Genomic DNA, 27,307 nt, shown 5'->3' with positions numbered 1-27,307 from the left:
TCTCTCCTGTGGGTGGTCATTCTGTTATCAGTCCCTCCAGCACTGGGAAAGGCTGCTGTCTAGAGTAGGTGCCGGTAGGCTAAAAATTGCAAGCTCTCAGTGTTTCCCCGGGTCCCAGTCCAGAGCAGGTTCGAACGGTTCCAAAAAAAAAAAAAAAAAGGGAAAGAAAAACAGTCCAGGGAACTTCTCTGCTTCAGCTAGCTAAACTAACTAAAAAACCATGGAGCACGGTGTTCTGTCCCATCCGTGTCCAGACACCACAGTGGAGGAGTGAGAGCAGGCTGATAACAAAACTCTGTGCTTCTTCTTCTCCCCGCCTTCACTCTCAGAGCCAGTCTTGAAGGCACAGAATATAATATCCAGCATAAACAGAACACCCGGTTGGGGATACAAGCATCATAACATCACCCTAGGGCAGGGGCCAAGAAGTGCACACAATACTCAAGGTGAGGCTGCATCAATGCTAAATACAGAGGGATAAGCCCCTGATTCCAGGCTGGAGCAGCCTGTCCTTGGAGGACTGCACTCCAAGCAAGAGTGACCCATGCCGCAGCAGTTTTGGAAGGACTGTCTGCCAAAGGGGGGATTTCACATTGCAGCAGTTTTGGGAGAACTACTTCTTGAGAGATTGAAACCACGTTGGAGAAGCTCATGGAGAACTGTCCCCCGTGGGAGGGACCCCACAGCATAGCAGGGGAGCAACTTCTGTCCATGAACAGTGGAAGATCTTGGGTGACGAACTGACCAAAAACCCCATGCTCTGTCTCCCTGCACTGTTGGTGGGAAGGAGGGAGGGGTTGGGGGAAAAAGGTGTTTTTAAGGGCTTATTTTGCTTCTCATTATCCTCCTCTGACAGTGTTAGTTACAAATTCACTTTGTACTTCTAAGTTGAACCTGTTTTGCCCTTGGAGTGTTTTCTCATGGTCCTCATCTCAACTCATGAAGCCTTCATTAATTTTTTTTCCTTTCCTCCGCCCAGCTGTAGCAGGGGAGGGCTCGTGAGTGGCTATCAGGAGTGCCTGGTGTTTGGTCAGTGTCAAACCATGACAAGTGGTAAAGCTCATTAGAACAAATTCACAATATAAATGCCTTTCTGTTTTTGTTTTTCCTGCAGGAATAGGAATACTAAACTTCTGATGTTTTAGGATTTCTTTCCATCTGTATATTTTACTTTTTTCCCCCAGGTATTAAAGGGAGAAATAAACTCTCACAGCATAAGGTAGACATAAACCTTATCTTACACTAAGGCAACAAATCAACTGTGCAGAAGACTTTTAAAATTCCAAATAGCTTGCACAGTTTCTTTACAAAAATATTTATTAGTAAATACATGATGTTGTAATGATTACTATGTCTTAATGACTTAAAATATTTGAGAGCAAATAAAAATATTTTAATACATTAATGTTTAACATATATATTAAAATCATAGAATGATTTGGGTTGGAAGGGACCTTTAAGATCATCTAGTTCCAACCCCCCTGCCATGAGCAGAGACACCTTCAGATCCAACCTGGCCTTGAACACTTCCAGGGGTGAGGCATCCACAACTTCTCTGGGCAACCTGCTCTGGTGTCTCATCACCCTCAAAGTAAAGAATTTCTTTCTAATATCCAGTCTAAACCTACCTCCTTTCAGTTTCAAGTCATTCCCCTTTGTCCTATCACTCCATGCTCTTGTGAAAAATCCCTCTCTGGCTTGCCTGTAGGCCTCCTTTAGGTACTGGAAGGCTGCTATAAGGTCTCCCCGAAGCCTTCTCTTCTCCATGTTGAACAACTCCAACTCTCTCAGCCTGTTGTCCTAGGAGAGATGTTCCATCCCTCTGATCACCTTTGTGGCCCTCCTCTGGACTCGCTCTAGTTGAATCATGTCCTTTTTATGTTCAGGGTCCAAGATCTGAAAGTAGTACTCCAGGTAGGGTCTCATCAGAATGGAGTAGAGGGGGATAATCACCTCCCTCAACTTACTGGCTACACTTCTTTCGATGCAGCCTAGGATACAATTGGCTTTCTGGGCTGGAAGCACACATTGATGTCTCATGTCAAGCTCTTTATCCATTAACATCTCCATGTCCTTCTCCTCAGGGCTGCTCTCAATCCATTTTCCATCAAGCAAGTATTTGTGCTTGGGATTGCCCCAACCCAGGTGCAGGACCTTGCATGTGACTTTGTTGAACTTCATGAGGTTCACAGAGATCCACCTCTCAAACCTGTCAAGATCCCTCTGGATGGCATCCCTTCACTCCAGCGTGTTGACCACAGCACACAGCTCGATATTGTTGGCAAACTTGCTGAGGGTGGACTCGATCCCACTGTCCATGTCACTGAAAAAGATGGTAAAAAACAGTGCCGGTCCCAATACTGACCCCTGAAGAACACCACTTGTCATTAATCTCCACTTGGACATTGAGCTGTTGACCACAAGTCTGAGAGTGACCATCCAGTCAATTCCTTATCTACTGACTGCTCCACCCATAAAAACCACGTCTCTCCAGTTTAGAGACCAGGATGTCAAATGCTTTGCACAAGTCCAGGTAGGTGACGTCAGCTGCTCTTCCCTCATCCACCACCTCTTTAGTCCTGTCATCAAAGGCCACCAAATGTATCAGGTATGATTAGCTGATGATGTTGATAGTCACCTTTAACAGAGAATGCCAAGCATAACAAGCAAAGCAGAAACTTTGTTTACACAAATCATCCTGAAATGTCTAGTATCACCTAAATGGCTTCTGACAGAAGCATAATTGGCATTAGTCACTCACTGTCAAGTGTCCAATTCAAAGGAAGACATTTAAAAACTTGCCAACAATTTCAAGGGCAATTGTGGTGGCTTGACCTTGGTTGAATGTCAGGTGCCCACCAAAGCCACTTTCTCACTTCCCTCCTCAGTTGGACAGAGGGGAGAAAATACAATGAAAGGTTCGTAAATTGAGATAAGGACAGGGAGAGATCATTCACCGATTGCCATCACAGGCAAAAAAGACTCAACTTGGGGACATTAATTGCATTTATTACCAATCAAATCAGAGAAAGACAATAAGTAAAATCAAATATTAAAAACACTTTCCCCCCACTCCTCCCTCCTTCCCAGGCTTAACTTTATTCCTGATTCTCTACCTCCTTCCCTCCAGTGGTTCAGGGAGACAGGGATTGGGGGTGAGGGTCAGTTTATCACGTGTCATTTCTGCTGCTTCCCCCTCAGGGAGTGGAGTCCTTCTCGTTCTTCACTGTGGGGTCCTTCCCACAGGAGCCAGTCCTCCACAAACTTCTCCAACATGAGTCCCTCCCACAGGTTGCAGTTCTTCATGAACTGCTCCAGCATAGGTCCCTTCCATGGGGTGCAGTCCTTCAGGAACAGGCTGCTCCAGCACGGGTTTCTCACAGGTTCACAGCCTTCTTTCAGGCAGTGGGTCTCCTCCATGGGCTGCAGGTGGATCTCTGCACCCCCTGGGGCCTCCATGGGCTGCAGGGGGACAGTCTGACATCACTATGGTCTTCACCATAGGATGCAGAGCAATCTCAGCTCTGGCACCTGGAGCACGTCCTCCCCCTCCTTCTGTGCTGACCTTGGTGTCTGCGGAGTTGTTCCTCTCCCATATTCTCCTCTCTTCTCTGGCCACAATTACTTCTGTGCAATAACTTTTTTTCCCTTCTTAGATGTATTACTCCAGATGCATTGCTACCATTGCTGATTGGCTCAACATTAGCCAGTAGTGGGTCTGTCTAGGAGCCACCTGGCATTGGCTCTGCCAGACATAAGGTGAAGCTTCCAGCAGCATCTCACAGAAGCCACTCCTGTAGCTCCCTGTGACCAAAACCTTGCCATGCAAACCCAGTACAGCAATACATTCAGATAAATATTTCAAGTCAAAAATTAGTGTGTCAAGTATTTTGGGGTCAATCTTGTCTTGGTTTGGTCTCAAGCAATAATGTGACTTCAAAGATGTTAACAGTAATTAGAAAACAATAATGGATAGTTATCAGATTCTATATACCATGAATGTCATTGAATGGATTTAAGTTCATATCCTTTACCTTGTCCTGACTATGGAATGACAAGTGCTACTGTTTCAACTTGCACATTCCATGAAATTCCATGTTTTAGACATAATTCAAAATAAACAGTGTTGATATAATTTGCCATGAATATAAAACCAGAAGTTAATACTGAAGATCAGAAAGGAAAAAAACCAAAAAACAAATACACAAAGTGATTAATTTTATGCTTCTTTATAATAAGCAGCAAACAGTCAAACTTGGATAGATCTGAGGAAGAAGAAAATATATATGGCTCAATCTCTCATGACTAAAAACCTAAATATTTTCAATAATAAAAAGTCAAGAACAAATGACTTAAGCATTTAATTGCCAGTTGGCCTTTGCTTTTTGAGCCTGGATTAATTCTACCTAATGTATCCTTAAAATACTGTTAAATTCAATAGCAAAACTAGGAGCCTTGTTTCTGAATGCTTCTACCTTACAGAGAGGGAAAAAGGGTAAGACAACACAGAAATAAAATAAACATTCTTTGAGGGTGTGGACTGTAGAGAAAGTACACACATTTCAATTGGAGCAGGTAGGAGGAAAGAAAAGGAAGAGGGATGGGAGAAAGCTACTAGTAACGTTTTAAATTGTCATCATATCAGATGGTACTCTCCATTCAGTCTATCAAAATTAGATGGACTCTTCAAAACAAACCACAGCTGCTTATTTCTCAGAATATCCTGTCTTTATGGCAGGCAGCAAAAGCTGGACATTTAAAAATCATATTTCAGTATCTGCTGTGGAAACACCATGCAATCACATGAGAATTAATCTTGATTTTATGTCTTTCAGAATTACTTTGAATGACCTGAAAATTTCAGAGATGTGTTTATTTACACCTAATATTGCCCGCCCTAAGTCAACTCCAAGAGTTTGGGAAACCAGACCAGGAGAAGAGTGGTCAAATGAATTCCTGACTCTCCCAAAAGATTTCATTGCATCTTAAAGTAGTAGAATCTGGGAGTGGAATCTCTTAATTCCCAAGGACAGTACTGGTAACAGCTAGGAAGGACTGTAAAGGACAATGCATTACATTTGTACAGCATAAAACAAGTGATCACTAGGCTCAAAAAGTTGAAATATAAATGTAAACACAAGGTGTCATGGTTTAGGAATGGTATTCCCCAATTTAGTGTTCCCACCAAAAACACCCCAGACCATGTGCCACTGGCTCACTTTTCTCCCCCCACCCCACATGGTGGGATGGAGAAGAGAATGGGAGGCACAAAATGGTAAAGATTACAGCTTGAGATAAGAACAATTTACTGTAAACTGCAATGAAATAAGAAAAATGAACAGCAAAGACAATACCAATAACCAGGACAAAAGACAATACCAATAACCAGGACACCAGAGTAATCACAATTTACCTCACAGACAATTCAACTGGATTATGTTAATTAAAAAAAAATCAGGATTCACCTATATTGAGGAGAAACATGCTCTAATTAGAAGCACAAACACAAGGCCAAGCACTAAGGAGCTGACTGATCTACTGAAACTATATCCTGGGAGTCTGCTCTATATTTTAACAAAATTACTGAGACTGTAGACACATGCTCTACTGTTGTGAAAAGATAAGCAACAAGTTTGGCTTTCCTTTGTTTCTCCATTTTGGGTGTTATCTTTTATTTCTCAAGATGGAAATATTAAGTCTGTTTCCCAGTAGAGGTAAACTTCAAAAACCTGGATACTTCTGTCAAATATATTTTTCTCTTCTTTTAAACCTACTTTACAGCAAATAAAGGCCTTTTGTTTTGGTAAGATCTGATTAGTGAGAGATGCTTCTGACCAAGTAGCAAATGAGACCATATGCAATACGGATTTCATTTTACAATAAATGTGAGGTAGAGAGATAGAAAGAAACAGAAAAGAGTAAAGGGCGGAGAGAGAGAGAGAGAGAGAAAACAAGCACAAGACAGTCACCACCCCGGAATACAGCGGCATCCCATTGGTCCTTCTTCACTCCAGGCTTCTCAGTGGTGGGGGTCCCAGAATCGTTCTTCTGAGGGTACCACCTTTACACAGTCCAAGTTCTAAGTATCACAGAGTGGTTACAGATGCTGTTCCCATAACTTGGGGTGATATGTGTATGAGCAGTTGCTCTCTTTTCCACAGTGGAAATTATTGTCTGGATGCATTAACCAGGATGTGCTAACCAGATCTTGCCTCACCAGGCCTGGAATTAGTGCCTTCCTGTTGCAAATTCCTCCCTTTTGTGCTTAAGTCAAGTTCCTACTGTGGTGGCTTATCTTATGGCAAGTTCCTTCTGTGACCTTGTGTCGTGGTTTAGGAATGGTACTTCCCAATTCAGTGCCCCCACCAACTCTCCAAACCACACACTGTTCTCTCTTGCTCCCCTGTTTTCACCTCCTCCTCCCCACTGTGGATAGCTGGAGAGGAGAGCTAGAGGCACAAAAAGAAAAGATCACGGGTTGAGATAAGAACAATTTGTTGGAAACAGCAATAAGATAATAAACAGTAACAGCAGCAATATTAATAACAGAATGTACAAGAAAAGAAATGATTCACATGGAAAACTCCACGATAACAGACAATACTGGAAGGTTCCCTCTGCCATATTTTCTCTTCTGAAAGGAGCTCCTTCTCCCCATAAAAGAGCCCTTTCTCCTGCTCCCAGCAATGACATGAGGTGATATAGAATAACCTCCATACTCCAGTCATGCCCCCTCCTGGCTACTGAAAAAAATTAATTCTGTCCTGGCTGGAACCTGGACACCTTGATGGTGTTTGAGACAGGCAACTGTGCTCCTTGCACCTTTGTAGGCAGACAGGCAGGACAGAGGAAAACTAGCTTTTTCAAAGAAGCCACTACTTCTAACTCATAACAACTGATTTGGTTTTCTAATTCCAGCTTCTTGTCACTTAACCTAGTTGTGCTTTTGATAGCTTTTTTCTCCCAGTTATTTTTTTAAAATTATTTTAATAAAATACAGCAAACTCACTATAATTTTAATTTATATCATATTGCATGGTCTTTCAGCAAGAAAAGAGCAAGAGAGTCCCTGCCTCCCACTGCCTCACAGGAATCAGCATTTCAGCAGCATTGGAGCCACTCTACATGAGTTTCAAGCTACTGAGTGGAGGTTGAGTCTGCAACTGTCAGGAAGTTTCTTCCAGTGTTTCGGCAGCATTGGAGCCTTTTGGACAAAAATAGGTTTTTCCAGGTTTTCTTTTTCCCTGCTCCTTTTGTTGTTTGGGGGTGGGGGGGAGTTCTGGAACTGCAGAGGCTTGGTTGCTGTTCTGTTTTCCTTTGTTCTCTCTCATGGCTGCACAGTCTGGAGAAGAGGGCTTCTCTGCCATCTTGTCTTTGTCCTCTGGGCCACATGGGCTGTCCAGGTGGTAGCCATATTGTTCTCTTTTTTTCTCGGGGAGAGGGCCATGTAACTCAGCACCTTTGTATCTAGTGGTTATTGCTGTTTTCTTGTTTATTGCTGGGGTTTTTTTTAGTAAACTATTTTTTCACTTATCTCTTCATATTTGTCTCTTCTTATTGTTGAAAGGGGAGTGGTTAAAACTAAGGGGAGATAACATTTCAAAGTCTGCACCCCATAAAATTGCCTTAAACTAAGGTTGGTTTTGAAGTCTCCTAATAATGACTACCTGGTACACTTTCCTAATCTACACCTAAAATTAGGAAACATCCAGCAAATAATTCCATCACCACCTATGTTTGTCTTTCTCTTGCAACATGAGAAAGAGAGAAGGCCTTGATACTGTATAAGCACTGTTCAGCAGTAACATCAATGTTATCAACACTTTTCAGCACAAATCCAAAACATAGCACCAGGCCAGTTACTGCAAAGACATTTAACTCAATCCTAGCCAAAACCAGTACAACTTCATAAATGTAATTCTGTACAGCTTAAATTTATGTATATCCTTTCAATCCCACAATTCCAATAATTCTTATCTTAAAAAAACCCAACAACCATCAACCGTCTCAATCAAAACCAAACAGTAACAGTTTCATAAAACCATGAGTACATAGGAAAAATCTGTAAGGACACTTTTTTACCCACTAAAAAACAACAATACTCAAATTCAGTAACACCTCACCTGCATCAGCTCTGGACCGCTGACCTGGTGATTTTCCAAATGGGGTCTTCATTCATCTGTGTTTAAGTGAGCAGCAGAGCTGCTAGACTAGGGTCAAAATCCAGTTCTTCCCAACTCCCCAGATATCTTCTTATTCTCGTAATACAACAGCTACTTATTAAAATACCGTCCAATCAACAATTCGTTCTTCCTCAAATATAGGAAAAGCACTTTCAGTTATATCACTCTGAAAAACAAATCAGAAAAGATAGTCTGATTTGAGATTTGGTTAAAATAAACAATGAAGTGAAACAGAATATTTTTTCTTTCATGTTCGATGAGAAGTCTCTTCATATTCTGTTATACTGGATGCATTCCATATTATGAACTAATTTTCAGAACTCCCATACTACATTTGAAAATTATAATCAAAAAACACCCAGTAGAGAGAGCATGAAAGCATAGGATTCTCACCCTCCCCAAGTTACAAAGCAGCTATTCCTGTTTTAAAAAATTTATGGTATTTCAGGGACAAAACTCCTTATTTCCTCTGAAAGTTTCTATAACAGTTTTCAACTTAGTCTTTGTTATAAATGATCAAATCGATAGCCAAATTATGAAAAACTTAACAACGATTTATTGGGTCAATTACAAAAAAATAGAATTTCGAGCAACCACCACAATCAAGACAGCGTCAGTCCCGGGTACAGGCGCTGGGTGAAACCAGAGGTTTGTCCAACAGAGTGACGGCTTCCCCTCAAAGGTTCACCCTGAGTGTTTCCAGCGTCCGGTTTATATACAGTTTATTCTGCCTGAGGCAAAGATGACCACATCTTTCTATTCACTTCTTTGAACATAAATCCATTTCCATACATATGTTGAAATAGACAAAGACGGGGTCCCGGTCTGCAGACAGAAGTCTAGGTACACAGGGGAGGTTTGCTTTCACATATAATATGTTGGTATCGGTCCCTGAGTACCCAGATGCAATCAGGACGTGTCTGAATCTAGTGAAATTCTTGGGACACAGCAATTAATCACAGGCCAGGAAGGCCCCGATGTCATCTCCCAGGTGCAGGGAGACAAAAAAGTGATCGTTGATGGTCCAGGAAGGTCCCATTCAGACGTTAAACAGGCCTGATGCTATCTTGAGCTGCCAGGAATTAGTTACAATCTGAATAGAACTCCGTTCCTGGCTGGGGAGGTTAAAACATTATTTCTACAATATTTTATACCCACACATATCTGTTTATACAGCATGAATTAACTACATTACATATCACAGTCTGTACCACCTTTATGCTTTACACAGATGGTTACTGTGAGAGATGCAAGGCATGGAAGTTAAACATTCTTGTCTGCATTACAGCACCCATCTGTCAATAGACTTGAACAAAAAAAAAAAAAAAGCCAAGTGGGATTTTTCCACCTTCTGTGGAAAAAGACCCCACAAACAATGCATGGCAAGGTGCAGCTGTTTGCATGGCAGACCACGAGGAAGGGTGTGCAGGGAGAGCACTGAGGCTCTGCAGATGGAGTAGTTAGCTGAGTTGATGGCCATCACCCTCGTCAAGGGAGCACAGATATGGTTTCGACTTAGACAGAATGTTTCCTCTGTGCACACCAGAAAGGATGTGGCAACCCAAATGGAGTGTTCACAAAAACTCACAGCCATCCAGGTCTTAGGCTGCAAGGAGTGCCAGAGTCAGCCACTGCTCCTAGAGGACATCCTAGGGTGATGTTATGATGCTTGTATCCCCAACCAGGTGTTCTGTTTATGCTGGATATTATATTCTGTGCCTTCAAGACTGGCTCTGAGAGTGAAGGTGGGGAGAAGAAGAAGCACAGAGTTTTGTTATCAGCCTGCTCTCACTCCTCCACTGTGGTGTCTGGGCATGGATGAAGCAGAATACCACGCTCCATGGGTTTTTAGTTAGTTTAGCTAGCTGAAGCAGAGAAGTTCCCTGGACTGTTTTTCTTTCCCTTTTTTTTTTGGAACCGTTCAAACCTGCTCTGGACTGGGACCCGGGGAAACACTGAGAGCTTGCAATTTTTAGCCTACCGGCACCTACTCTGGACAGCAGCCTTTCCCAGTGCCGGAGGGACTGATAACAGAATGACCACCCACAGGAGAGACTTTCTGAATTTGTCATCTCTTTAGAGCAATGAATGAGTTTTGTCATCTGGTATTGTTCATTTTTTGTGTTGGAGAGTGCTTTGCCTGATAAATAAACAGGTTTTTTCCACTTCTCTCTGAGTAAATTCTTCCCAAACCGGTTGGGGGGAGGGGCCGCGTGGGTTTGCTTTCTGGAGAGGCCCCTTTTGGAAGTTTTCTACCAAATTTGCCCTAAACCAGAACACAGGGCAACAGAGAAAACAGCTGTGTGAAGTGCAATGAGATCAAAAATCTGCTCAGCCCAGTGGCAGAGCTGAGAGAAGTAGAAAGGCTAAGAAGTATCAGGGACTCTGAGGAGATTGACCAGTGGAGCGGGATTCTACCATGCCTTAGACAAATGACCCATCATCTACTTCACAAGAAGCAATAGATATCCTACCCTCTCCCCACCAGGAAGAAGGAGGGGACTGTAGAGATGGAGGGGTGTAGAAATGGGTTTCTACTCAGGATGGCAGGCAAATCCCCTCCTGAGCTACTTCACCTTCCCAGATGCCCTTACACAATAGTTATGAACCCTGGAATCTGAGGACCAGGGAAATGAGAATGTGGATGAAAGTCCATCCAGGCTGGAGGGGTTGCCTAGGGCAGGGCAGCCTACCCACTGCATCATGACCTCCTCAGTTAAAAAAAAAAAGGGTTGTAGTAGTAAAGTAGTAGTCATTGGCGACTCTTCTGAAAGGAACAAAGGGTCCAATATGCTGACTGGACCCAACCCATAGGGAAGTATGCTGCCTTCCTGGGGCCTGGGTAAGGGACATCACCAAGATACTTCCCAGCCTGGTAGGTCCCACTATTACCTGTTACTGCTTTTTCAGGTAGGCAGTAACAAAGTACCAGCAAGAAGGCTGCAGACAACCAAGAGGGACCTCAGGACCTTGGGACAACTGGTCGAAGGATCTGGAGCACAAGTTGTGTTCTCTTCTGTCCTGCCAGATCCCTGCAGGGAATGATGGGGCAACAAACAGGAAAATCATGCAGATGATCACCTGGCTTTGAGACTGGTGTTACCATTAGAATTTTGGGGGTTTTGATCATGGGTCAGTTTACATGACACTGAGCCTGCTGGCCACAGACGGGGTCCATCCATCTCAAAGGGGGAAAAAAAAGATTTTAGCTCAGGAGTTAGCAGGGCTCAGTGAGACAGCTTTAAACTACACTTGAAGGGGATGTGGACAAAACCAGGCTCAACAGAGATAAGCCTGGGGGTACCATGCAAATGTTTGAGGGACATTGTGCTACCAAGGTCCTTCAGTCTGCCATATCAGTGGAGGTAGGGGATGGAGATCCATGCAAAAGTAAGGATGCAAGGGTTAATGATGTGTTAAAAATCCCAGAAGTATCTGAGAATGGTCACATGAATAAGAGCTTCTCCCCACAAAAAGGCAGTAGGGTTATTAGCCCAACTAAAGTGCATTTACACCAATGCACACAGCATGGGCAACAAACAGGGGGAACTGGAAACTATTGCACATCAGGAAAACTATGACAGTTGCCACCACAGAAACATGGTGGGATGATTTGCACGACTGGACTGATGCAAAAGATGGCTATAAACTCTTCAGAAGGGATAGGCAAGGAAGGAGAGGCATTGGGCTAGCCCTGTATGTTAGGGAGTGTTTTGATTCTTTGGAGCTTGATAATGTGTTATGACCTTGTTCTTGTTAATAAATCACTTGGGGCGGATTAGAGGGACACTGAATGACTGGAGTATATATATGAGTTGTCCACCTGAGCCTTATCGAGAGGAAGGACATTGACATGATAAAAAGCATTAACCCACTACACAGGATCTGCTTCTTATGGGCCTTTTCCCTTATCTGGCTTAAAACCCAGGTTGTTAACAACATTAGTCACTGGTTATCCAGTATACAGTTGCAGGGCTCAACAAGTTTATCTAAACAAAGGTCAGTTTGTAGTGGTCATCCTCTGGTGGTAAATGTGCACCCCCTCTGCACCTGGGCTGTTTTTTGCAGAGCAGAGGCTTTGCCGTCACATACCCAAAAACTCTCCTCCTCGCTTTTGGTTGGGGGTTTCAAACCTGCTCTCAGCAAAGCACTCTGCTGCTTTTGCAAATGTCCGATTGAGTAATTAGCTGTTATCATTTCAGTCTCTCACATGATGGTATTATAGAATTGAGTGTTTATCAGTAAGTGTACTGGGGTTTTATGGCCAGGTTTTGGTAGCTTCTGGCAGGGACTTGCAGTCCCATGAAGGGAGGAGCCCATGCTGGTGCAGGTTTCCTAGTAGGACTTGTAACCCTGTGGGGGATCCACACTGAAGAAGCTGTGCCTGAATGACTGCATCCCGTGGGAAGAGTGACCCACATTGCAGCAATTTGGGGAGGACTGTTGCTCGTGGGATGGACTCACACTGGAGAAGTTCATAGAGAACTGTTTCCTGTGGGAGAGACCCCACATTGGAACAAGAGAAGGACTCCTCTCCCTGAGCAGCAGCAGAAACAACTTGTGATGAACTGAGTATAATCCTCATTCCCTGTCTCCCGGTGCTGCTTGGGGGGAGGAGGTAGAGCTTGGGAAGCAGGGAGGGATGTGGGGAAGGTGTTTTTAAGATCTTATTTTACTTCTCATTGTCCTACTCTGATTTTATGAGTAATAAATTAAATTAATACCTCAAATTTGAGTGTTTTGCCGGTGACAGTATTTGGTGAGTGATGTCCCCCCAGACATTATCTCAACCCATGAATCCTTTTGTTATATTTTGTGTCTCCTGTCTGGTTACAGAGGGGAGTGACAGAGCAGTTTTGGTGGGTGTCTGGCATCCAGCCAGAGTCAATCCACTACAGTAAGAATCAGGGAGAAGGCTAAGAAGGCAGATGTCCTGGTGAGAGTGTTATAGATCACCCAAGTAGGATGAAGAGGCAGATGAAATATTCTGTAAGCAGCTGGGGGAAATCTTGTGATTGTTGGACCTTATTCTCATGGGAGACTTCAACCTACCAGATGTCTTCTGGAAATACAACAGAGCAGAGAGGAAACAGTCCAGGAGGTTTCTGGAGTGAATGGAAGAGAACTTCCTGACACAGCTGGTAAATGAGACAACCAGGGAAGGCGCCCTGCTGGACCTGCTGTTTGTAAATAGAGAAGGACTGCTCAGAGTGAAAGTCAGAGGCCATATTGGGCAAAGCAATCAAGAAATTATAGTTTTCAATTATGAAAGAAATAAGGAGAGATGTCAACATAACTGCCACCTTAGACTTCTGGAGGGCAGACTTTGGCCTATTTAGGAGACTGGTTGAGAGAATCACATGGGAGGCAGTCCTTAAGGGCAAAATAGTCCAGGAAGGCTGGATGTGCTTTAAGAAGGAAATCTTAAAGGAGCAGAAGCAGGCTGTCCCCATGCTGAAAGACTGTCCTGGGTTGACTATATGATGCTTTTATCCCCAATCGTCTCATTCTGTTTATGTTGAATAATAAGTTTTGCACCTTTAAGAGTGTTCCAGAGAGTGAAGGGGGGGAGAGAAGAAGCGCGCAGTTTGTTTTCAGGCACTGTACTCCACTCCCCCACATTCCGCTCCTGGACTGCTGTTGTCTGCGGACAGACAGCGGGACAGAGCTCTTCTTTTGCTTTTTAGTTAGTGTTAGCTAGCTGAGGCAAAGAAGTTCCCTGGACTGTTTTTTTTTCCCTTTTCTTTGGACCTCTTGGAACTGCTCTGGACTGAACACCCAGGAGAGCACCGGCAGCTGCAGCTGTGGCCCACCGGGCTGGGCCTGGCCTGCGACAATTCCAGCAGCGGAGGGACTGATCAGAGACTGAGTGAGCTGCAACCCAAGGATGGGGATTTCTCACTTTGTCATCTCTTTTAGAGTGGCAAGGGGTCTCATTGTTTGATATTGTTTTGGTTTTATTGTTTAATAAACAGGTTTTTTCCACCTTTCTCCAAGGAGGTATTTTTTCCCTCCTGGACCAGTTGGGGGGAGGGGTCGATTGATCTGCTTTTCCCACCGGAGCTCCTTTGGGGGATTCTTCCCCAAATTTGCTCTAAACCTGGACAAAGATGAACCAGCACAGAAGACAACTAGCATGGCAGAACAGAGAGCTTTGTCTCTGGCCACTGCTGTAAAAGACAACAAAAAGTGTTTCTACAAATACATCAGCAACAAAAGCAGGGAGAAGAAGAATTTCCATCCTTTTTTGGATGAGGGGGGAAACATAATAACAAAGGATGAGGAAAAGGCCAAGGTACTGAATGTCTTCTTTGCCTCAATCTTTAGAACGACCAGTTGTCCTCAGGGTATCCAGCCTCCTGAGCTGGAAGACAGAGATGGGGAGCACAACAAAGCCCCCATAATCCAGGAGGGAATGGTCAGTGACCTGCAGTGTCACTTAGACCTCCACAAGTCGATGGGGGTAGATGAGATTCACCCAAGGGTACTGAGGGAGCTGGCTGAAGTGCTTACCAAGCCACTTTCAATCATTTACCAGCAGCCCTGGTCAACCAGGGAGGTCCCAGGTGACTGGAAATTAGCAAATGTGACACCTATCTATAAGAAGGGTCAAAAGGGGAATCTGGGGAACAACAGGCCTGTCAGCCTGACCTCAGTGCTGGGGAAGGGCATGGAGCAGATCATCTTGAGTACCATCATGTGATACATACAGGACAACCAGGGGATCAGGCCCAGCCAGCATGGGTTTATGAAAGGCAGGACCTGCTTGACTAACCTGATCTCCTTCTATGACAAAGTCACCTGCTTAGTAGATGACAGAAAAGCTGTAGATATTGTCCACCTAGACTTCACTAAAGCCTTTGCCACAATTTCTCACAGCATTTTCCTGGAGAAATTGGCTTCCCATGGCTTGGACAGGTGAACTCTTCGCTGGGTAAAAATCTGGCTGGATGGCCAGGCCCAGAGAGTGGTGGTGAATGGAGTTACAACCAGCTGGCAGTCAGTCATGAGTGGTGTTCCCCAGGGCTCAGTATTGGGGACAGTTCTGTTTAACATGTTTACTGAGGACCTGGGTGAGGGGACCAAGTGCACCCTAAGCGAGTTCACAGAAGACACAAAGTTGGGCAAGAGTGTTGATTTGCTGGAGAGGGATCTGGCTTTTGCTCATTCACTTGACAGTGATTTTTTAAGCAATCTCAAACACTCTTGTTCATAACAGTTGGCTAGATTGATGAGCTGAGGCTGACCACATGGAGTTCAATAAGTTGAAGTGCTGAGTCCTGCACTTGGGTCATGACAACCCCATGCAGTGCTACAAGCTTGGGGAAGAATGTCTGGAAAGATGCCCAGCAGAAAAGGTGTGGAAGTGTTGGTTGACAGCTGGCTGAACATGACCCAGCAGTGTGCCAAGGTGGCCAAGAAGGCCAATGACATCCTGACTTGTATCGAAAATAGAGAGGCCAGCCGGACTATGGAAGTGATTGTCCCCTTGTAGTTGGCACTGGTGGGGCCACACCCCAACTACTGTGTTCAGTTCTGGGCCCCTCACTTCAAAAAGGTCATTGAGGTGCTGAAGCACATCCAGAGAAGGGCAACAAAGCTGGTGAAGTGTCTGGAGCACATCTTGGTCTTGAGGGGAAGCCATAAGAGGAGCAGCTGAGATCACTTGGTTTGTTCAGCCTGGAGAAGAGGAGACTGAGGGGAGACCTTATTGCAGTCTACAACTTCCTCATGAGGGGAAGAGGAGGGGCAGACACTGATCTCTTCTCTCTGGTGACCAGTGACAAGACACAGGGGAATGGCCTCAAGTTGTGTCAGGGGAGGTTTAGGTCAGATATTAGAAAAAGGTTCTTCATCCAGAGGGTGGTTGAACACTGGAAAAGGCTCCCCAGGGAAGTGGTCCAGTACCAAGCCAGACAGATTTCAAGAAGCTTTTGGACAATACTCTTGGGCACATGGTTTGACTGTTGGGGATGGTCCTGTACAGAGCCGGGTATTGGACTTGATGAGCCTTGTAGTTCCCTTCCAAGTTAGCATATTCTGTGATTCTGTTGTTTAGCCTGGAGAAAAGGAAGCTCAGGGGAAACCTTATTGCTCTCTACAACTACTTGAAAGGTGGTGGTATGAGGTGGGTGTTGGTCTCTCCTCCCAGGTAACAAGTGACAAGACAAGAGGAAATAGCCTCAAGTTGCACCAGAGGAAGTTAAGATTAGATATGAGAAAAAAATCTTTTCACTGAAAGGGTTGTCAAGCATTGGAATAGGCTGCCCAGGGAAGTGTTTGAGTCACCATCCCTGAAAGTGTTCAAAAAACCATGTGGATATGGCACTTGAGGACATGGTTTAGTGGAGAACATGGTGCTAGTGCTAGGTTGAAGGTTGGACTTGTGGTCTTACAGGTCTTTTCCAACCTTAATGATTCTATGATTCTAAAGAAAAAAACCCAAATACAGACTTATTACATTTGACACTGAGATCCTGGACAAATGGTCTAAATTATAAGAATATCACACTATATCCAGTTCAAGGACCCAGAGTTTGGAGATATTTCACTAGGACTTGCATCTTCAAAAGCTTTGTATTACTGGGAGAGAGATCAATTTTGAAGCTAACTCTATGCATCCTACAATGAAGGGTAATCTTTGTCTCAAACATTCGCATACATATATATGTATAAGTATACATGGCATCTTAAAATAAATAAAATCCACATATGAAAACAATCGTAAAATGTGAGACTTCCCAAAGGGTTAACATCTCCAGAACACTAGTGCCATATCACTGAAATTGACTACCAAAGTTCAGCTGTTAGGAAATTAAGCACTGAAGGGGATAATTTTTCCCCATGTATCAAGAACTACTTTTTTCATATCTAGAATTGAATCTCTACTTCTTGGAAGTATGCAATGAAGGAACTTTTTCATGCACTTATAAATCCTACTGCAACCAAAGGACTATTCCAGATATTCTAGCAGCCTACAAATTATGGCCATGACACCCAATGTCCATCTGACTGGCTTAATATTTTGTTAGCCTTAAGAATACAGCGTGTCGTGGGGTGACAGCCTTTATCCCAATATCGTGTGTTATGTCTGGCAGCTGTGCCTTTCCCCCCCCCCGGCCGTCTGGCTGTGGCGGGATGGTGAAGGGGGGGGGGGGGGGTGTGTGTGACCAGGCACTTTTGCTTTTGGGCTTTTGCTGCTTGGCTTGGCTAGCCACTTGCTTGCTTGCTTGCTTGCTTTCTGCTTTTGCGCTGGTTTTTTGTTTTTTTTTTTTTCCTTTTCTTTTGTTCTCTCTTTCTTACCCTCCCCTGAAGATACTGGACCGGCTCCGGACCTGACCTGAGAGCTCCAGGACACCCGAAGCCTGCGACAGAAGCTCGGCGCCCTCACAACACAGTCTGGTCCCTTTTCTTTTCTTGTGTTGGGGAGTGTTCTTTTGTTACTTGTAAATAAATAGGTTTTGTTTTCCACTTTGCTCCTCCGAGGAATTCCTTCCCGAACCCGGTGTTGGGGGAGGGGTGGTTGGAGGTTCGTTTTGTTTTGGGGGGCTCCCTTTTGGAGATTTCCCCCCTAATTTGTCCTAAACCAGGACGCAGCGGAAATTCCATACCCAACATGAATGTGGGATTTTGTCTTTAAAGGAGTGGCAGCCTCCATAAGTAGCATATGACATCTAATTCCAAGAGATGACTATGAACAGCACTGCATTTACAGGTATCAAAGACTTCAATCAGTGGGTCACTATGAAAATACAGAGAATAAACAGTAAACTATTTTATTGGGTTTTGGTAGAGGGGGTACTGCAGGGGTGGTTTTTGTGAGAAGATACCAGAAGCTGCTCATATGTCTGACAGAAGGGGAAAAATTGCTGCACAGCAGAAGCTGAAAGAGAGGAGTGAGAATATATGAGAAATAGCCCTGCAGAGACCAAGGTCAGTGAAGAAGGAGGGGGAGGAGGTCTTCCAGGTGCTAGAGCAGATGTATCCTCCATGCATACACAACTGTTTACAGCGAAAGAGAAAGAACTATACCAGTAATTCAGGTGGGCATTTTACCATATGAATCTAAAAGGTGAAACACATTTTATAATCACCAAGAACTTTATCTAGTACAGCTGAAACCAAGTAAAAATATTCGTAACAAATATGACACATAAGCTTTTATATACATTAAACAATTGAGAATTTCAAGGTATACAGAATGAATAGAATCACCAGTATTCATAGAAAACACAAACAAACAAGTTTTCCTATTTTATACTTAAAGCTAGTAAATTAGACTGTCAGTCATAGACAGCTAGAAAGGAAATCCATTCTTATTCCAAGTACACATTGATTTTTGAATAAGAAATGGAGGAAGATAGATCTCATTTCCCTTCTATGGGTAGGCAGCCATATAATATCCTTTCAGATCTGCTTACTACTTATTGCTTAGCTGAAACAAGTTGAAACAGCATATATGTAAGCATATGGCTACTAACTACACATTACTCTCTTCCCTGTTCTCTGCAGCTGAAGTTTTCAGATGAGAATTTGTTCCTTTAATATTTTCTCATTTCCAATAGTACTCTTCTTCAAATTTGAGACACGTCTTTTTTCCTCTACATAGAGAGCAACTTGCAACAACAAGAACTACTGGTATTAAAAATGCTTCAGGTATTGTCAGTACCCTTCTAGAAGCAGAATGTTCCAGCTGCAAAGAATACACTGAACATCTGGACAGATTTTCCAGAAACTAAACATCTGCCTCTCATGCTGTTGTTTTTTATAGGACCTAAGCATTTAAAAACTATTCTCTGATTTCTTTACAAGCATAGCTATTTCTAGAAGGTCTTTAGAAGCAACACAAGCAGCTAGCATCACTAACAATGCATTGCTTTTTTCTTTTTGGAAAAATTAAAAATTATTGTAATTCAGCTTTGGGCATGAGAGTTGCACCTCCTAAAGTAGTCAGACATAAGGTTGAATCTTGCCTCTCCTCTAAAACAAGTCAACTTTTCCTCCTTTATTGTCGAAGATGAAAAGGCCCCTGGATCATCTGTTTTAACACCTTGTGGATTCATATCCAAGAACTAAAACTCCTAGTTTCTATCACATGTAAGATCTGTCCATCTGATGAACTTAATTCAAGTTCCATAACCAATGCAAATACTGTCTGAGTTCTCCTACTAATCCAGTATAATTTTTAAGGAGGAAAAGATAACACTGGGATTTAATGCAATGTTGTTTCTGTGAGAAGTATTGCAAGGATGGGTTTTTTCCTGTATTTATAAAGTTATGGACTAACTCAGTACATGTCTCTCCTGCAGTGACATAAAAAAAGGTGAACAAGATTTGGTAGAAAAGAAATCTCTCCTTTCTATTACCTTAATTTCCCAGGACATCAGCAATTAAGTTACGACTCCGCTGACAAGTTGGTGAATTTTATTTCTTCCACTGGGAGCCTTAACACTTAATTCTGCTACAATGTAGATGGTCCAATCCCCTAATGAAGTATGCTAATCATAGCCCTCAGAAGAAGCAAGAATAATTTATCACACTGTTCAATTCTCTTAATACATTTTAGGAAAAATGTTATTCTAGCTTCTTTTGGAGAATAATAGAAGGAGATGATACTCAGCAGTAAACAACATTATCCATACAATCCCAAATCATTATTTTAAATGGTTATGCAAAACTATGCTTTAACTAAACTCTCAAGCATATTTGATTTTTTTTCCAGCATTTTATTTTACTAACATTTCTGGGGAAAAGGTTACCAACTCAAACAAAAAAGAAAGCAACAGCTTGCATAAAAATGTCCATATTGTCAGTCTACAGGTTTCCCAATTATTCCTGAACTATTCTGTATGCTGAAGGCTTCAGAGAAAGATGCAAAGTGCATTCCTCCTCTCTGTAATATGTATAATTAAATAGCATCATAAATAAGTATGCCTGGAAGAGTCCTCAAAATTAACAGCTACTTTAAATGGTTTTCTTGACAGAAGGATAAGCTCATTATAGTTGTCACACTGTGTTTTCTGTTAATTATATTTCTGTACTTTCCAATTATTTTTGAACAAGTATACAGCCTAAAATGCTTTCAAATTTTGTAAGCATACTTATATTTTATCTTTCAAATCACTAATGGGATTTCAATGAAAACTAATCCAAGGACATGCTAAGTGTGGATTATCAGAACTCCCTAGTAGACCATGCAAGAAGTTCAGCTGTAGATTAGTCTTCTAGATAGAAGAAATTAATCTTTCTAATGAAAACTACCTCTCAGTGTGTACCCATAATTTGCTTGTTTTTTATATTACAGCTTCCATAAATGTTAACGTAAGCAATGTTTCTGATATGAATAAGGGTAGCTGACCAAAGAAACAAAGCAAATTTATTCCTTTTTAGATCAATCCAAGAGATACATTGCTATTTATTTTATATATAGTACAAGAGAATGAAAAAAGTTTTCCTTCCTGATAATATTGTGAAAAATTGACTCACAGCATCTTCCTATTTATTCAGCACCTACCATCCACCAAAAACAGTCAATACAGGTAGATATTTTACCGGCCTCTCCTAAATCTCCTAGTATCTTGAAAGTAAAAGCATTATTGCTGCAACCATAGAATCACTTGGGTTATAAAAGACCTTTAAGATCATTGAGTCCAAGTGCAAACATAACACTGCCAAGGCAACCACTAAACTACATCCCTAAGTACCACATCTACATGTCTTTTCAATGCCTCCAGGGGTAGTGCCTCAACCACTTCCCTGGGCAGCCTGTTCCAATGCTTTATAACCCTTTCTGTGAAGAAATTTTTTCTAATATCCAATCTAAACCTCTCCTAGCAAAACTTGATGCCATTTACTTCTGTCATATCACTTCTTACCTCGGAAAAGAGACTGACACCCGTCTTGCTACAACCTCCTTTCAGGTCCTTTAAAGTCCTTTAAGATCCTCTCAGCCCCCTGTTCTTTCAGAATAAACAACCTTTGTTGCGGTGTGTTGCAATGTCCTGTTTTAAACTTCCGGGTCCCTTCCCAGGTGTGCCTATGCCTCTCTCCCTGCCCCCTCGCCCCTTGCTGAGTGTGCCCTGTCAATCAGGTTTAACATTCCAGCAAGGCGTCGTATGGTTGGTCGATTTCAAAGGCTGCTCCTCAGGCCTGGGGGACATTGGCCCGTATAGGTGTCCCTAGTCCCTTGAGACCCTGCCCCTTTCACCTGGTTGGTAGCTCACCTATCCCCTCCCCTTCCCCTGTCCCGGAGCTTAAAAAGTTAATGAGACCATGCGGTCTCTATTCTGTTAAGAGAAGTTGCCCCAGTTCAGACCTCTGTAACCATGGAATAAACATCTAGATATAACCCTCCAGCAGAATCCTCTCCTTCTTCTCTTCACCATCGCCAGAAGCTCTCTCTCCTGAGGTAAACGGAGTTCCTGACAAGCCTGGACTTGTTCAGTGCCCTGCTGCAATCTCCAGCAGCCAAGGTATCTCTGGGGTAAAGCACCACAGAAGCCGCCTTTGGCCCAGCAGCGAAGGTCACACTGACCCAGGCACAATCTAACTGGTTATATTGAGATTAATATTCCAATAAACCTTCATTCCCTCAGCCACTTCATAAGACGTGTGCCCTAGACACTTCACCAGCCTCGTTGCCCTTCTTTGGACATATCCTAGTATCTCAATGTCTTTCTTGTACTTAGGGGCCCAAAACTGCACATAGTATTGGAGGTGAAGTATTGCCAGTGCTGAGTAGAAAGGGACAATTACTTCCCTAATCCTGCAGGCCACACTATTTCTGATACAAGCCATGAGGCTGTTAGCCTTCTTGCCCACCTGGGCACACACTGGCTTATATTCAGCCAGCTCTCAACCAAAACTCTCACATCCTTTTCTGCCAGGAAGCTTTCCAGACACTTTTCCTCAAGCCTGTGGTGTTGCATGGGGTTGTTGTGACCCAAGTGCAGGGCCTGGCACTTCGCCTTATTGAACTTCATACAAATGGCCTTGCCCATTGATTCAGTCTGTCCAGATTACTCCTGTAGAACATTCCTACTCTCAAGCACATCAACACTCCTGTCCAACTTGCTGTCACCTGAAAACTTACTGAGGATGCACTTGATCCCATCATCTAGCTCATCAATAGACAAATTAAATAAAACCCATCTCAATACTGAGCCCTGGGGAACCCCACTTGCAACCAGAAGCCAACTGGATTTAATGCCATTCACCATCACTCTCTGGGCCTGGATAATCAGATGCTTTTCTACCAAGTGGAGAGGACACCTGTCCAAGCCATAAACAGTTTCTCCGGAAGAATGCTGTGAGAAATGGTGTCAAAGGCTTTATTGAAGTTCAGGTAGACAACATCTGTTGCTATGCCCTCACATTAGAGATAGAAATGAGACATACACTCTTGTTCAAGCAGTGAGAGAGAAGCTCCAGTTTATTTCCACATCCCAAATTTATAGCGTTTTACAAAAGTTTCATGCTCAATTCCAATTGGTTGGTAACTATTTGTTACCCCGTTTGATTGGTCAGTTCACCAGAGGTGCCTACCTGCCGACTACAGTCTTTGTTTGCATTCTTCTCTTCAACAATTCAGGATAGTTTTCACAGGTGCAGTTAACAGTCACAGTCTCAGAATTCTTTCTCATGAGAATAACTAGATTTTCACTGTTACAGGATTCCATTCTCATGAAAGCTGACAGTTTTATCATGGGAACTTATCAGGCTAGCTGCCAGCTGTACTTAGCCAAAGTAGCAGGCCTAAGCCATGATTTTACAAAGCCTTTCTTTTATAGGGGTTTTACCTATATGTAACAAACATCCACAGCCTTTCCCTTGTCCACTAAGTGGGTAACCTTGCCATAGAAGGAGATAAGGTCAGTCAAGTAGGACCTGCCTTTCATAAACCCAAACTGACAGAACCTGATCAACTGGTGGCATGCACGTCACATAATGGCACTCAATATCATCTGTTCCATAACATTCCCCAGCACCAAGGTCAGGCTGACATGCCTATAGATCCTTGGATCCTCCTTCTAGCCCTTCTTCAACATAGGCATCATGTTTGTTAACCTTCAGCCAACTGTGATCTCCCTGGTTAGGCAGGACTCTTGATAAATGTTTGGAAGTGGCTTGGTGAACACTTCAGCCAGCTCCCTCAGTACCCTTGCACCCATCCTGTCCCATAGACTAGTGCATGTCTAAGTAGTGTAGCAGGTCTCTAACCATTTCCCCTTGGATTATGGGGGCCCTACTCTGCTCCCCGTCTCTGTCTTCCAGGTCAATGGGCTAGGTAGCCTGAGAACAGTTGGTCTTATTCAAGATATAGAGCAAAAAGCAGCATTGAGTACTTCAACCTTTTCCTCATCTTTTGTCACTGTTTCCCTTCACATCCAATAAAGGATGAAGATTCTCCTTAGCCCTCCTTTTGTTGCTAATGTATTTATAGAAACAGATTTGATTGTCTTTTATAGCAGTATTCAGATTAAGCTCTAGTTGGGCTTAGGCCCTTCTAATTTTCTCCCTGCACAACCTCCCAACATCCATTAGTCCTGAATTGACTGCCCCTGTTCCCAGAGGTGATAAACTCTTTTTTTTCTCTCTGACTTCCAGATAAAGCTCTCTGTTTAGCTTGGCCGGTCATCTTCCGTACAAGCTCATCTTTCAGCACATGGAGATGGCCTGCTTCTGCCCCTTTAAGATTTCTTTCTTCTAGCACATCCAGCCTTCTTGGACTCCTTTGCTCTTCAGGACTGCCTTCCAAAGAATTTTCTCAGTCTCCTAAACTGGCCATTGAATTCTGGGATAGCAGTACTGCTGACACTACTCCTTACATCTCTGAGAATTGAAAACTATCATATCATAAGACTGCCTCCAACCATCACATCACCCACAAGTCTTTCTTTGTTCACAAACAACAGATTGAGAACCTTCTGAAAGGACTTAAAGAGCACAGTTGCCCACCTCAAACACTGTCAAGGCCACAGAAGGAACTTGCCATAAGATAAGCCACCACATCAGGAACCTGAGATAAGCACAGAAGGGAGGAATTTTCAACAGGAAGGCACTAATTCCAAGCCTGGTAGAGGTGAGATCTGGTTAGCACATCCTGGTTAACACATCTCAACAAAAATTCCCAATGTGGCAAATTGCTGTGGGAAAGGAAGCAACTGTTCATACACATTATCACCCTGAGTTATGGGAACAGCACTTGTGACTACCCTGTGAATACTCAGAACTTGGACTGTATAAAAGTGAAACCCCCAGAACAACAACTCTGGGACCCCCACCACCAAGGAGCCTAGGGTGAAGAAGGACCAATGGGACACCGCTGGATTAATGGTAATGACTGTCTTCTGCTTGACCCCTCTCTCTCTCTCTCTCTCTCTCTCTCTCTCTCTCCTTCCCCCCCCCCATTTCTATTTCTTTCTATCTTTCTACCTCCCATTTACTGTTAAATTAAATCTGTACTATTGACTTCGGCATATGATCTTGTTTGCACCTCAATTCAGGCAGAGGCATCTCTCAGTAATTGGATCCAAATACCTTCCCTAGTTGGCTCAGTCATGAACTGTGTCAGGAATTTAACACACTCCCAAAACCTTCTAGACCATTTCCTGTCTGCTCTGTTGTATTTCCAGCAGACATCTGGTAGGTTGAAGTCCCCCATGAGAACAAGGGCCAGTGATCACAAGACTTCTTCAAGCTACTCATAGAATATTTTGTCTGTCTCTTCACTCTGGATGGGTGCTCTATAACTGACTCCCACCAGGATATCTGTCTTGTTGGCCTTGTCCCTGATACTTACTCATAAACACTCAACCCTTTTATCACTGTTATCAGGCTCTAGATAATCAAAACACTCCCTAATATAAAGGGCTACCCTGTTCCCTCTCCTTCCTTACCCATCCCTTCTGAAGAGTTTTTAGCCATCCATTGCAGTACTCCAGTTGTGGGGGTCATCCCACCATGTTTATTGTCATAGTTTTCCTGATGCACAATGGCTTCTAGCTCCTTCTGTTTTTTGGCCATGCTGTGTGCATTGGTGCAGATGCACTTCAGTTGGGCTATTGATCCCACCCTTTTTAGGGGGAGATGTCCTAATTTCTATGTGACCATTCTCAGGTGCCTCTGTGGTTTCTACCACATCAATAACCCTAGTGTCTTTGCTGATGCATAGGTCACCATCCCCTACCTCCACTGAGATGGCTAGGGCATTGCACTCATTAGGGCCAGGGCATTTAAAATGTGCTCTAGTGTACTCAGCACACAGTGGAGTCATCCAAAGGAACTTGCTAACACACTGTCCCTTAAATATTGAAGTGCTGCCACCAGGCTTTTCTCAAGGGAGCCTGGTTTCATACCTTTCCCTCATCAAATCTAGTTTAAAGCTCTTTTATTCAGCCCTGCTAATTGCTGCACAAAGATCCTATTCCCCATTTAGGACAGGTTGTCATGGTTTTAAGGCCAACTGGAGCTAAAAACCCATGAAGCTGCTTGCTCAATGCCCTTCTTTTTCCCCCCATCCCCTGGTCCCCCCGCCCTGAGGAATGGGGAGGAAAATCTAAGTAAAACTTGTTGTTGAGATACAAACAGTTTAATAACTGGAAGTAAAGAAAAATGCAATAATAATGGTAAATAATAATGATAATAAAAAGGGGAAAAACAAGTGATGTATCATGCAATTGCTCACCACCTGCTGACCAATGCCAGACCCCTCCTTCCCAAATCCAGATTGGCTCCTCTTCCAGCTACCTTCCCCCAGTTTATATACTGGGCATGATGGTCTATCGTGTGGAATATCCCTTTGGTCAGTTTGGATCACTTGTCCCAGCTATGCTCCCTCAAAATTTTTTTGCAAACCTCCTCACTGGCAGAGTATGAGACAAGGGAAAATCCTTGGCTTAGGAGAAACATGACTTAGCAAAAACACAAAACATCATTGTATCAACATCACTCTCATTATGGATCCAAAACACAGCACTGTAACAGCTACTGAGAAGAAAATAACTCTAGCTGAAACAAGGACACAGGTGTATGTTGTCTGTTGCCAAAAGTCCTGGCATGGTGTAGACCAACCCATGATTAAAGAACCCAAAACGCTGCCAGTGACACCAGGCTCAGTGCTTGGTTGTCATAGTTTAGGAATGGTACTCCCCAATTCAGTGCCCCTGCCAAGACTCTCCAAACCACATGGTACTCTCTCTTGCTCCCCTGCTTTCCCCGCCCCCTCCCAAAATGTAGATGTACTAGAAATGTAGATGTACAAAAAAAAACAAGGATAATTTCTTCCCCTCCCCAAGCAAACAAACTGATCAGAGCCAGCTAATTTTTCCATTTGTGGAATTGCTAAAAACAAAACAAAAACAAAAAAGGTATGAGTAACTTCACTTGCATCAAAAGAATGGTGTGCTTTTGTAATATTTTATTTATTTTTCATCTTTTGCTTTTTGTATAAAATGTAGAAAAAATACATTAAGAACATAACTATTGATGATATAACATTCACACCAGTATTGTGGTGTAGAAATTAGATGGTGTCTGTCCAGAACTTTTCAAATTGCTTAATCTTTCTTTGATGAATAGTTAGAAGTGCCTGCAAAAAGGATGATCGTCTTGGCTGGTCTAGTTCAATAGTTCACAAATTATGGCTTCTCCCACTGTACTGGGCTTTGAATAAGCTGGAAATACTATTGGAACATCTAATTAGTCTTCTTCATTCCATTTAATTGAATGCTTCTCTATATCTACCTACAATTCTTAAGAGAAAGAAAGGGAAAAAAAACAAATACTAAGAAAGTCATATAACCCACTACTGAAGAAACCATACCAGCTATTCCAGACTTAAAACACTGAACCTGAAGACATGCAGGCTAATTATAAAATAAATAACATTGATAACACTACATGTTCACTAAACCGGACAAACTATCACTATGTCAACTGATGCTTACAATTAGCTATAGGCAAAAGATTCTGCCAAAATTAATAAAACACCTGTTTATCAACACAGAGGCAAAAATTAAAAGCATGAACGCAAAACAGAAGTGATGAAAACAGTACAGAAAAATGAAGGTAATAGAGATAGCAGTGGGAAACTATACACACATACCTACAACAGCAGCTCTCTG

General features: G+C 43.0%; 1 protein-coding gene across 2 annotated transcripts in view; it reads right to left on the bottom strand.

Annotated features, from left to right (window-relative positions):
* The window catches only part of LOC141726962 (spindlin-Z-like), a 96,342-nt gene that overhangs the window by 32,894 nt on the left and 36,141 nt on the right, over positions 1-27,307 (bottom strand). Inside the window, exon 2 of one of the 2 annotated variants that reach the window (XM_074532106.1) lies at positions 8,124-8,349. The exons of the other annotated variant lie outside the window; for it this stretch is intronic. Within the exon in view, the coding sequence (XP_074388207.1) occupies positions 8,124-8,175 (52 nt within the window). The 5' untranslated portion in view covers positions 8,176-8,349. The remainder of the gene's footprint in view (positions 1-8,123; positions 8,350-27,307) is intronic. 2 annotated transcript variants of the gene reach the window in all.

Source organism: Zonotrichia albicollis, chromosome W (genome assembly GCF_047830755.1).
Source record: "Zonotrichia albicollis isolate bZonAlb1 chromosome W, bZonAlb1.hap1, whole genome shotgun sequence".
NCBI lineage: Eukaryota > Metazoa > Chordata > Aves > Passeriformes > Passerellidae > Zonotrichia > Zonotrichia albicollis.
This window is presented reverse-complemented; position numbering and strand designations above follow the sequence as displayed.